Source organism: Trachemys scripta, chromosome 11, assembly GCF_013100865.1.
Source record: "Trachemys scripta elegans isolate TJP31775 chromosome 11, CAS_Tse_1.0, whole genome shotgun sequence".
Lineage (NCBI taxonomy): Eukaryota > Metazoa > Chordata > Testudines > Emydidae > Trachemys > Trachemys scripta.
Window position 1 is genome coordinate 37,559,613 of NC_048308.1, and position 13,491 is coordinate 37,573,103.

General features: G+C 40.7%; 1 protein-coding gene across 4 annotated transcripts in view; it reads left to right on the top strand.

Annotated features, from left to right (window-relative positions):
• Nucleotides 1-3,844, top strand: part of DCAF17 (DDB1 and CUL4 associated factor 17) — a 42,621-nt gene extending 38,777 nt beyond the window's left edge. For all 4 annotated transcript variants that reach the window (XM_034785293.1, XM_034785294.1, XM_034785296.1 and 1 more), the window contains one exon: nt 748-3,844. In XM_034785293.1, the coding sequence (XP_034641184.1) occupies nt 748-936 (189 nt within the window). In that variant the 3' untranslated portion in view covers nt 937-3,844. The remainder of the gene's footprint in view (nt 1-747) is intronic.
• The last annotated feature ends 9,647 nt before the right edge of the window (nt 3,845-13,491 follow it).

The following is a 13,491-nucleotide window of genomic DNA, read 5'->3' on the forward strand; positions in this document are numbered from 1 at the left end:
AGTATAATCCACTGAATTCATCTTACAGTAACATTCCTCTGTATCCCCTTAACACGCCACTTTGCTTCCAAGTAACTGTTTTGTTCAAATTTTTGAGTCAGATGTACAATACAGATCCTACTGGCAATTCCCATGTATAGTATCTGTGGCAAAAATTACTCAGTTGAACTTCCAAGTATTCTGGGATACAGTAGTTCATTTATCTGAAAATCTCCATAATCTTAAATCAGGATTTATCAACTGCATTGAAAAATGTATCTTTTGACAGTTATAAAATGCTTATCAACCTAAGCCTTGATCCCACAAACACTTGTGTGTGTGCACTTAACTTTACAACCTTTGAACAGTCCAACTGATGGCAGTGGAACTTCTCATGTGCACAAAATTAAGTATCCAAAGTATTAAGTAACCTAATTCCCATTAAAATCAATGGGTGTTCGGTGTCTAAATACCTAAATTCCCATAGAGTTATGGGAATTTAGGTATTTAGACACCGAACACCCATTGATTTTAATGGGAATTAGGTTACTTAATACTTTTGAAATTCTGAACCATGGTTTCTAAACACTGAACTTGCTTTATCTGAAAGGCCAATTATCCATATATGCTTTTTGTCATGTGTACTAGGAAAATGAACAGTGTTCTGCTGTAATTTTTTAATCAGTTCTAGGGAAGTCGTATTTACATGGTACTTACACCAGCCTCTGGGAAATGAAGCTGTCATTCAAAATTATTTTCTCATTGCAGACTTACAATCACGAAGTTTACTTTGACAGAGACATTGTGTTACATATAGAACAAAAGCCTAACAGGATCTTCATCTGTTATCTTTACCAAATGGTCTGTGATAGTGCAGAGGAAGATGAACATTCAAGCCTTGAAAAAGTGGAGAGAGTTTTTTGTAAAAAAGGGGAGAGAATTTTTGAATGTTTTTAAGAGAGAAAGACTTCTGCATAGACTTCACTCTACACAATATCCACGGACTTTGTCTCTTTGGACTAGTCAAATATTATGTTTCAACCACTGTGTGTTAAAATGTATATTTTGAGCTTAAGTATTTGTATTACTGTCAGGGTTTTTTAATTTCTCTTTTGCATATAAAGATAGTCGTATGTATTTCCATAGACCACAATTAACTTCATTTATTTACCTTTTACTTTTGCTACTGATTGTGATATTGTAACACAAATAATGATCAGATTTATTGTCCTTGTCCACTAACCAGTCTGATTGAAATACTGGGTATCAGGCACAAGGACTTGAACTTACTGACATCCATACTGTTCTGTATTCTCTTTTACTTATGCTTGGATCTTATATTGCAACTTTCTTTTAATTAGTCTATATTAAAGTAAAGTTTTCTGGGCTAAAATTATATGGCTAATGAAGTCAATCTGTAATGTGGTTGACAGCTCCAGGGCCTCCGCTATCACTGGCAAAATATACTTGTATTGATACTATCTAATATTGGAATCCATATGTCACCTTTTTAATTCAATTTTAAAGAGTAATTTCTTAGGAATATTAATGGTATATATTAAAATAGAAAATTTAAACAATATGAATCTGAACCCAACAAATATTTAAACATTCAAAATACAACTGCACCCTGCAGTACCTAGGCTGTGTTGGTGGATATTTTGTAATTTATTATCCAGTATAAAACAAGTCCAGAAAAACAGTGCTTATGTTACATGTAGAAGTAGTTCAGGGTCTTTTGAATATGAAAGTAGTTGAGACCGCCTACAGATCCAGGATGAGGGCCGTGGTTGACAAATCCACTACTCAGGCATAGTGGAGCAGCCAAACACAAGGACAAAGCTCCTCTGCAGGAGACAGGTCTTTCCTCAGGATCTGGTCCCATGCTGTGGAACGAATTCCCACAGGAAGGAAGGACCACCATAAACCTCACCACCTTTCACTCCATGTGCAAGGCATGCTTCAACTTGTCTTCTCTAATATAAACACACAGCATCTTGTAGATATTTTAAACAAAATCTACCAAACAAAAACACTACAGCGCGCACACAATTCTTTCCTGAGGAGAGAATAAGAGGATGAACCGCACGTGACAGATTTGTTACATTATTTAATGCACTACTTGAAGGTGCTCAGATACTACAGTGATGAATGCAGTATAAGAACCTATATAGATTAGAATTTTAATCAATAATAACTGGGCTCTATTCTGAAATAGTAGCGGTATCAATATAGACAGCAATTCTGCAAGATGCTAAATTATCTCAGTGGAAGCCAATAGGAAGTAATAAGTAAGAATCATTAGTGAGACCTGGAAAAATGTCACATGGACTGAAGGAAAGAAAAACTAAAAAGATAGGTTGTAGGCAGTAGACCAATCTCCAAGTACCCAAAAAACTTACATCTCTGCCCAGGGCAGTTAAGAGTTACACAAAGAGGATTTAAAAAACCCAAAATGTAAGTTTCTTCCCCCTTATTGGTTTTAGAGTTGATTAGCAATAGACTATTTGATCATCAAAAGGGCACACTACATATTGCATTACTCTTCTTGTGACACGGAGGCCCCATGTAACCCTGAACAACTAGATTTGGCAGGAAGCAATAAAGGCAGAGATGCACAGGAACTTCCTCAGAGTGCCAATTGGGCAGAGCTGGTATTGAGTCTGTCTCCCTGGCAAACTTATGGCAGATCTGCAGAGTTGCTATTGTTATCTAAAAAAACCCCATTCAACCTTTTCTTGACACTTTTTTTCACTTCTTGTTTTCCAAATTGCTGTTTCGTGATCATTACATGTGTGGTCAAAACATTTCATCTCTGAATGGGAAATTTCTATTTCCAGTTGTAACGTCTTCATTGGCCTATTATACATTGTACAATGGAGTTAGCTGTTGATCTGAAAATCTGTTTATGTTTACATGGGTTTGTGACACTTTCCAAAGACTGTGTTTACAGGGACAGGAATTATTGTCCATTAACAATAAGTAAGCAGAACATTTGCACTTCTGTTTATCAATTTGGATCAATTTATAATTCCAAAAATGTTCTTGTGATCTAACAGCATCCGAATGCCAAAGGGCAAAAGGCTCACTGGTATCTGGTAGTGAGTTTCAGCTGCCCGGATCAGTTGAATGTACCCCAGTTCACAGATATGATAACCTGTATGTAAAAGGTGGCATGTAAGATATCATTAGAGTGCTAATAACATACTGATCATTAATATAATTGTGTGGTGTACGGAGGACAAATTCAAAATTTCAAACATGTTGAAAGTTATGTTATTAAAGTCTGTCTGCTGACAGACAAAGGAAGGTGGTTTTGCCACCTTGAAGATATTTCCAAGGTACATTAAGAGAAAATGGGCCTGCAGTTTACATAGAAGATAAAACAGGACCATCAAGACAGCAGGGGAGGAGGCTGCAGGAAACATCAATTTGCAGTTTAGCAAACACCAGTGGGTGGGTAAGAAGCCAGCAAGGAACTTTCACCGGCAGATTCTCTGTCGCCTTCCTGACACCTTGAATTAACTTTACGTTAGGGGGGTAATCTTCAGGAGAATCTATTTCTAAGGTTCACTGGACTGTAAAGGAAAGGAACAAAGAACCCCAAGTTTTATTTCATCTAAGAAGACAAAGGAACTGAGCACTTAGGAAATTGTAGGAGATGCTGACCAGAGGGGTTAGTCAGACATCTTGCTGGAAGGTAGTAAGATGAGAATCTTCCATTGAACCAAGACTGTTGTTAAGTCAGTCTCTAAAAAGTGTTTTTCACTTTTATTTGCTTGTATCCATTTCCAACTCTATCCTTTATACTTGAACTCACATAAATCTCTCTTTTTGTTAATAAACTTGTTTTACTTTTAATAAACCAACCCAGTGCTGTGTATGATTTAAAGTGAATGTTTACTCCAGTTAATGTGGCAGCTGCTGGGTGTTGTATCTTTAAAGGAACAAACAAATATTAATATCGCTGTGAATGGTCCAAGAGAGGGCTGGACATTGCACAGCAGATGGTTCTGGAAAATTCTGGGACGGAAGGCTGTTGGGGTCATCTCACCTGGTGTAACCAGAGTTAGTGTATGTCAGAGTGTGACTGGGGTGGAACAAGCAGGCTGCTGGAATCAGAGTTGCTGAGTGAGAGCTACATAACACACAGACACTCACTGCATGCTTATACGCTGGTTGGGAGCATCCAAACGAAGGAACAACAACAGCAAAGCATTTTAAGGCACTCAAGGTTACAGGGCAAGTAGTGACAACCCCCCAGAATGGTATGGTATGGATTGCACCCCAGAATATCATATTCATCCAGTACTGTTTTATTAAAACATGTTCTGCCATGAAATTTGCTTTCATATAATTTCACGTTAGTACATACAATGGTAGAATATCAAATCAGACTAAAACAAGGCAGACTCGTTCAGAGTATATGATAGAAGCACAGAGACATGGAGAGTACTCTTCTCTTCCTCTCCCCCTCCCTCAATGTTCACCTGAGCAAAAGACTGGCACAGAGCAGCCCTTATGCTCACCTGCACTACATACCAGCAGTAGTAGTCATGCAGCTCCCAGTTCACATGTGGCCTGGGAAAATGGGCAATATCAGGCCACAGCATCCCTGTGTGTTCATGTAAAGTTCTGCCTTCTATTCACACGTTAGGGAATAGACACAGAAAGTAGAAATGGTTGCAGTGATGTACTTTGGGTCTTTGTCATTTTGCTTCAATAGGCATTTCTACTGCCCCTTTAGTATCCCAAAAGCACACTGGACCACCAGTTCGACATGACAGAGGCAGTCATCAAATTACCAGTTGTTAATATCCTCATAATTTTCCTCAGAGTAACAAAGGGAGTGCAAGGTCCTTGTTAATCACAGCTGACACAGCAGCAGCACTGATATCTCTGGTGTGTAATGAAAAGGTATTCTTGCATATCCCTTCCTGTACAAGCTTGAATGATTCAATATAATATTCTAGCATCATGAACCTTGCCAAGCCATCCAGAGTTTGCATCCATGAAATACCCTCTGTAGTCCACCACAGCCTGCCTGATCAATGAGAAGACAGACTCAGTTGTAGAATTCTAAATCTGATTAGGGTAACAAAGAATTGGAAAATGAGTTCCGTGAATGATTCCAGTACAATTTGGGAAGCTTCAGCATTGTTCAAAGCCATCCATTATTTCAGGATCACTTGTAACCTTGATCACACAAGTCTACAGCATTTATTTCATTGCACTCCACTCCTCCATTCCAATGTGATCTTCTACATGCCAAGGAGCATTAGTATGTATTGGGGGCTAGTTCCCAGATGCCTATGACACCTCTCTTGTCACCAGGGATAACAGCTATCCAATGCATTGTTTTATGGTGTAAGCTAAGCCTTTGTAAGGGATGTCAACCACAGCTGTCTCAGCTAGTCGCTGTCAGTCCAGGAGTCATAACATTGTCCCACCAGTGGATAGAGCCTGATCTGGTTCAGAGTCTGCACTCCTCACAATTCAGTTCAGCATGTAGATCAGGGGTCGGCAACCTTTCAGAAGTGGTGTGCCAAGTCTTCATTTATTCACTTTCATTTAAGGTTTTGTGTGCCAGTAATACGTTTTAACATTTTTAGACTGTCTCTTTCTCTAAGTCTATAATGTATAACTAACTATTGTTGTATGTAAAGTAAATAAGGTTTTTAAAATGTTTTAGAAGCTTCATTTAAAATTAAATTAAAATGCAGAGCCCCCCGGACTGGTGCCCAGGACCTGAGCAGTGTGAGTGCCACTGAAAATCAGCTCGTGTGCCGCCTTCGGCACACGTGCCATAGGTTGCCTACCCCTGATGTAGATGAACCCAAATCTATACATATCCACTTGTCTTCTTTTCAGGTACCACCTCAGAATGCTCTGGATATTGTTACTATTGCTGCACTGCTCTTCCTCCAGTATGTCATGCATCAAAATTCAGAAGTTGGAGGATGCAACTGTCAGCAGTGACAAAAAGGTCTCTGATTCCAAGTGGCCACTGTGAGTCCCTTGGAAGAAGATTATGGGCTTTATGTAAGAAATTGTATAATCCTAGGTAGAAAGAAGGAGTGTTGCTGAATTACACATAGGCCATGGTACTGACAGCAGCTGATAGGGCATTATGAGAGAGATGCCCAGAAAGTCCTAGCATGAACTGCTAAAAAGAGGCGGGTGTGGACATAAAAATACAGTTGTGATAGAAGAAAACATTCTATTTTCACAGACCAACTGTGTAATTTACAACACAACTGGTTAAGGTGATCAATCCCATAACTGTTAACATACTCACAATCCTAGCTGTAGGTCTGGGTGAGATCCACTGGAGGATTAGAGCGTATAAATATTTATAATCCCCAATCCACCAATGAAATCTGATTGCATGGGCTTCTGCACCTGTGCAGAATCCCAGTTAAATCCAATAACAAACTTTCATTTTTAAGAAAAAAAAATAGCCTTTATGGTTGCAAAAACAACCTTATATGTGAACCAAATGTAAATAGGTAAAGTCCTGTGTATGGACAGCCCGAATTCATTTCAGGTTAGATTCTGAAACACAATATACAGCCACCAGGGATAGGTGACATGTATTGAGCCACTGTCATTGAGTCCAGTTTTGGCCTGCATTCCGTCCTGGTCTATTTTCATTTCCAGCAGACTCAATATAAAAAGCACTAAAGCACTTCTTTGGTTGCTGCTGTTGGTGAGGCCAAATTGCTGTGCAATCTCAAACTAAAGTGAAGTCTGAATAGATATATGAATCTGGCCTGTGGGCCAGGAGTTTGATATCCATATACCAGTATGTGTCTGTGGAGCAGTTACCTTTCTCTTGGTTATAACCAGTGTAAAACAGATACTTGGAAATCACTTATATTAACTGAATTATTCAATATGCTAAACAGTAAGAAATATGAGTAAAGTGGAAAAATTCCAAGGATTTCCATATGGTTCCTATTGCAAGAAAAAAAACACATTTGATATCCACATGCTCAGCATAATTGTCTCTTTCAACATCAAAGCGTGGCACTGGCACAAGGAAGAAGGAAGGAAATACCTTTCAAAATTGTGCGTAGCTTTCCAATGCATTTTAAATAAAAGGGAATATTTTATTATTTTTATAGTGTTGCTCATTTGAAACTAAAATCTGCATTTTCTTTCCAGGCAGCAGTTCAATGGTTTAAGATCAGGAAAGCTGTGGTTTTAGCCCAACAACAAGAATTGCCTCGATTTACAAAGAGTGAAATGCTAAACATCCTTAATTCCTACTGATTTCAGTGAGAGCTGTGGGTGTTCAGCATCTCACAGGGCCAGGCCTTATTTCTATCATTCTATGAGATTTTCAAATAAAATTCAGACCTTCAAGAATTAGAACAAGGATTGATGTGCAGCCGCATTGACAGAGAAGTCTGCACTGCCACTCTTTGTGCTATATGGATAAATATGTGACTTTCACAAACTCTGCATTTAATTACATTTGTTTTTAAAGTCAACTTTAATATAATACTCGAGATCATTAAAACATATCACAAGAATAAAACTCACAGCGTATTATTCACTCACTACTATGCCTCTCAATCTTGCAGTGCATCCCTCTTCCTGTTCATAAGTAAAATGTTGCTTATGTGACTTTAATTTATCTGTAATACGCTCCCATTACAAACAAAATAATGCCATATTCATTACTGCAATATCTTCAGTTATCTTTCCTGCATGTGCTAAATCCTTTTTTCCTATATCCATTAGCTTAAGAGGCCCTGAGAAATTACATTTTTGATTCAATATATTAACTATCTTATTATCAAATCTATGTGCTTGTTTTCCTTTTGAGAAAATCTCCATAGATCATCCTAAATTCCATGGACTTCTTTTTACACGCAAACTGTGTCACTGTCTTTGGTACAACTAGCCATATCCTTTTTTCTCTACAGTCTGCATGTTGCTATTATCTGCAGTGGTTGAAGAAAGTATGCCAAAATAGACTCGGGGAACAATTTTCAAAAGCATCTAAATGACAATCTAAATCTAGCGCAAGAAAGTCAACACTGAGGCTTTGAAATTATGTCTCTTATACACATTAATTTGGATTCCAAATACTTTTAAAAGATAGTTTTATAAAGAATTATACCCTAATATTTACTTATGCATACTGAAAAGGCTAAACAGCAGTAAAACAGAATGTGCAGATATTTAAAAAGGGAAACTTTTTTGTAATTATATTTCACCTTCAAATTCATCCAGACATGGCCACTTGAAGCTCCCCAGTTCCTGGTTTTAGCATATACCCAATCATGATTTTATCAAATATTTCTATTTTATTTAAGTCACAAAGTAATGTCCCATGTAGCCATCAGGAGGGCCCAACAGAATCTGGCTACCAACCTTTTGATACACGTTATTTAAAGAGAAGCAATCTTTTGGAACAGTAAAATTTCTTGCTGTGCACAATAAGGAAACAAGCACTTGGTTGCAACCCCTCCCCCCAAAACCCTCACAACTGTTATACATTCTTCCAGCACAACATATGGGGGTAGTGAAGCAGTCAAAAGAACTGAGCTTCTTGGTACAGCTTTTGCATAGACATCATAGTTACCAACATGTGAAAATGTTTGTCAGCAACAACTCACCTCATAAGCTTAGGGTACCAAATCAACTGGGGATCCTGTGCATACTCTGGTGAATTTTAGGCCATTTTCCTGTAGTAGTGAGAGATGAAAAAAGCAACTGGTAGGAGGACCCTAAAATTCACCAGAATTATCCTTCTACCAGTCCCAGGCCCCTAGCTTACTTGTGGAGTTTTCTCTTGAGAAAAATATTGCTCATCATCTACCCCCCAACTTACCTTTTCTCTTCATCTGTCTGATTGCAGGCTCACCAGGCAGTCCTCAGTGTGGGCTGCCTCTCATCCTCATCAGGAACAGGATGGAGGGGACAGATGGGAAGTGGCTAAAACCAGAGGCAGTCAGTAGAGGTAACAGAACTCCAGCTACTGGCCTGTCTATCTACTTCCACTGTGTGTTCATGTCCACATATATACATACCCTAATCCCTACTCACAAACACATAGTTGCCAAGTTTTGGGCAGCTCCACGTGTGAAATATATGCAATTTTTTTGTCTAAATTGCATGTCTGCAAATAAACTTCAGCTTACAGTCAACAAACCTTGCTCCAGGCAATGCGGGGGGTCAGGCAAGGAGTTGCACTAAACTCATCCGCTATGGTTGGAATAGGTGGGGCTGGAAAGTGTCTGAAGTGTTAGGGTATCTGAGATGGGTGATGGAGGGTGCCTAGGGGTAGTTAGCTGCTGAGTGGAGTGGGAGACTTGGGTGGGGAAGAACTGCATAGCTGCCAACTTTTGTGCAGGATAAATGTATCTAGGACCATAAACTTCAGCTGAATATCAATATGCCCTGCCCCAGGCAGTGGAAGGGGTCAGACATGGAGCTGCACACACCTTGGCATGAGTGGCTGGCAGGTGGATGGATGCTGAGGTGTGTGCGCGGAGCAGGCGGATGCTGCGTGAGAGCTGTCGAGGAGCTAGGGCTGCAGGAAAGCTGGGTGGGCAGTGGCTAAAGGCAGCTGGGGTTGTGGAGGTGTCTGGGTGGAGGAGGGGGTGATTGGGGAGGAGCTACAGGGAAAGATAGGGAGATGGTGAGTGGCAGGGGGCTGGGCACAGCTGGGGGAGTCCTTGGGAAAACTGGGTGATAGCCGGTGTTATGCGGGTAGTGGGATTACTGGAGGAGAGGCTGGACTTCTGACACCTGCGGGGAACACAGGCCCAGTACTGGCTCCCCGCCTCCCCTCACTTCCCCTACTGCCTCCACAGCAGCTGCAGCTGGTGCCACTTGCCTGCTCCTCCCGCTTGTTGCCTCGCTCAGATCCAGCAGGGGGGGCAGCGAGACAGACGCCGCTTGGCAGCCTAACTCAGCAGGTACCACGGCGCCCTCTGGTGGGCGTGACCTGAAATCGCAGGGGATTCCTGCAGCTCAGCTGTGCGGGACATACAGTACTGCGTGGCCCGCGGGAATGCGCCTGTCTGTGAGTAGCCGCTAGATGAGAGCTATTTGGCAGACCTGAAGTTGAATGTGGAGGGGACAAGAAGGTGAATGCTTCTTGGGGGCAAGATGTCAATTCTCGCTTAAATCAGTGCGAATTGATGGCATTCAGCACTTTGCAGGATTGGACTCATTGAGCAGAATCTGGCGCAGAATAATTGTATGTTATTATTTGCTGCCTATTTAATCATGTTTTATTTAATCAGGTTCATTTGCGTTTCACTATTTGAAACTAACAAGCACTGTGAGCTATGTAACATTTTTACAACGATTTATAATTTCATCAGACATCCGAAAATGTCAGAAATAAATATACTGTAAAAACAATACTTTGGGAAAATAATTCTATACCAGAGATCCCCCCCCAAAATACTAATTACAGATAGGTTGCACAAAGAGCTTGAAAATGTGACTCATTATTTGTTTTCAAGACCCCAACATTAATTATTTTTTAAAAAAAATCTCATGATTTTAAGCCACTCATGATTTTTGAGGGAGGTCTGACTTATTATGGATTGAGGTTTGCAATACAAAATATTACTGTATTATAATTATTTGTGTTGCCATAGCACCTAAGAGCTCTCCCCATAGGCCCACTGTGCTAGGAACTTATGCGAATTAATTTCCTTTTGCGTGTGTCTCTGATTATACAGTAGAGAATATACACTGTGTAAAAAAATTTATAGGCATACATTTGGGATGACCTGCATCTCCAATGAGCAAGAGTTTGTGATGAAGTGCCATTCCTGCAAGTTTATTCATGAGTAAATTCATCCCAAACATATGCCAATAAAAGCCTTATGCCACACTAAACCTTACCACAGCATTACTCACTTTGTTTACAACTGTTCCTCGAACTTTTGAAAGTTTAGTGCTCCTTCAGAAAAATAAAATTGCATCCTCCTTCAACCCTGCCATATACTGTCAAAGGCCTACCCATATTTTAGAATTTCAATAAAATTAAACTGTAATTTAAAATATGTTCTTAAATGTTTATTCAAGGAATGATGTATATTTAATATTGGATGGTAAGAAATATTTGAATAGATGTTATTTCATTATTTATAACTGAAACAAAATATTATTTCTCAACTTTATAATAGTATTATTTAAGTGGCATATAGTTGCTATTGCTAAGTGGCAACTTTAATTTCCTCTAAGAAAATATCTCACATCCATAAGCTCCACTGGGGCCTTCAGGTTTGGCCTCCCTTTAGCAGGGCTCAGATATCCCACTGGGCTTTTGGGCCTGTCTCTTTCTCAATTGGGGGAAAAAAGTAAGTGGACATATCTCCCAAGTGCACCCACTGGTGGCACAAAAATGAGACAGGTTGTGTAGATCTTCATCCTTTCCTATATGCTTTAAGCAGTGAAATAATTAACACTGGCATTTAAAGTATCATTGTAATCTGAGTTAGCATCCACTGAAATGATGGGGCAATTCATACCTCAGAACTATTGTTTCAGGCCCCCTCTGACATCTGGAAGGAAGAAAGAACATTGTGTCCCATCCAAGGGTTTCCTTGCCGCTTCTCTGATGCTCCACCCCTCCCCTCATTTCTGAATCCTCCTCTGTAATGAAAAGCTCTAGTGCATACATACCACTGCTGTTGCTCAGAGCTTTCCCAAGCAGCAGCAATAGAGTGAAAATGATTTAATTCTTGTCACACTTACTGTTCCCATAGTATACCCAATAAAAACTGGAAAGGCACTGGTGAGTTTTTGTTTGGGGCAGCTTGGGAAAGCAACGAGGAGACGCAGAAACACAGAAGAAGACTGCAGAATTAGGATGATAACTTTGTACAGATTTACATTCTGTTCATGTTTGGAAGGGTATTTTCACAGCCACAGAAGCTAGAAGCTTAATTTTTTTTTAATTAAAGCTTAGATTTTTTCAGAAATTAATGGCACTTACACAGGAGAACTGCCTGCTCACTGCCAGTGAATGAGTAAGTGGAGTTTTCAAGTCCTGCTCAGAGTAGCTAAAGAAAGCCATCTTGGACCTGGAGCTGGAGATACTGGAGCAGGCTAAGCGATCACACGCTGCTACTGAGATGTTGGAGCAGAAGGAGCACATGGTGGCCAACTACATTGCACACAGCCTGGCCATGCATGAGTATGCCGTGCATGGCAGCATGAGGAGAACCAGCAGCAGGTGGCCATGTTCAAGCGGTTGCTGGCCATTATGGCTAACAGGACCCAGAGCAACATAGGTCGGCACCTGCCCTGGAAGAGATGCATCCTCATCCTTCAGCCACTCCTATATACCATGATCTGCAGCCCATGACCTCAGGGTGGGGTTTCAGCCAGAGTATGGAAGGAAGTACATCCTTTGTATCCACTGTTAGACTGTAAAACGTTAAAAGCGTCAGCACAAATGTGAAATAAATTATTGATTTGTTCAAGCTCTTGTTTTGTCTGATCTGTTAAAGAGGGGTACTTATCCTACATAGTTTTATGTAGGTATCACCAGAACACCAATTACTCAGTGACATAAGTGTCTCCTATTTTGGAAAGCAGTAAAGACTCACCCCCTGCCAGTCTCTAGGGGCACTTCTGGCAGGGCTAAGTGGAGAAGAAAGGATCAGGGCCAAGGAAGTGGACCCTCCTTTACAATACAGTAGCAGTAATGTTCATTGGACAGGCGAGGTCATTAACAACACCCTAACTGAAAATTCAGCAGATAGTCCCTATCAAGCTTCAATTACACAGTGGTAGTAATCTGGTCAGACTGTATCATTTCGCCTTTCCTCCATGTGTCCTTCCAAGCCCAGGATGCCTGAACACAAGGCATCCCTTATTTCCCTAGCTCTCCTGCACCCACCCCTAGTTGGCACATATTCTGGCTGCTTTAATCTAGCTAGCTCAGATAGTGATAGCAATGAAACTGCAGCAGCTTCAGCAGTGACTGCACAACCCTGCCTGGAATGCTCAGTAATTATTTGGGCAGCTAGGCCACACGGAAACCTGTGCTGCCACAGCTTAATTGATACCGGTACCCAAACTAGACAGATTAAAGCTAGCTTGGGTATGTCTACACAAGCAGCAATCACACCCTGTGATTGCAGTGTTGTAGGCATATCCTTAAGTATGTCTATACTGCACACTAAGCCTGGCCTCTGATTCAGGTTTGAGCCCAAGCCCCCCCTTCCATCCACACACAAATCAGTCTGACTCAGATCAGCAGGCACTGAGGACCCAGGTCCTAGGACCCTGCTAGGACAGTGGGTCAGAGACCCAGTCATTTTGCAGTGTGGAGGCAGATCAAGCCACAGACCCAATTCAGAAGGTCTGCATAGTGCAGTAATGACACATTAACACAGCTGTGAGACCCGGGTCCAGCAACTGGGCTTGGAAACATCAAGTACACAAGCAAGGGTCCCACAGACCCTGGCTTAGAGTGCAGTGTAGACATACTCTAAGTCTCTGTCTCCAAGTATATTTCTGTACTGC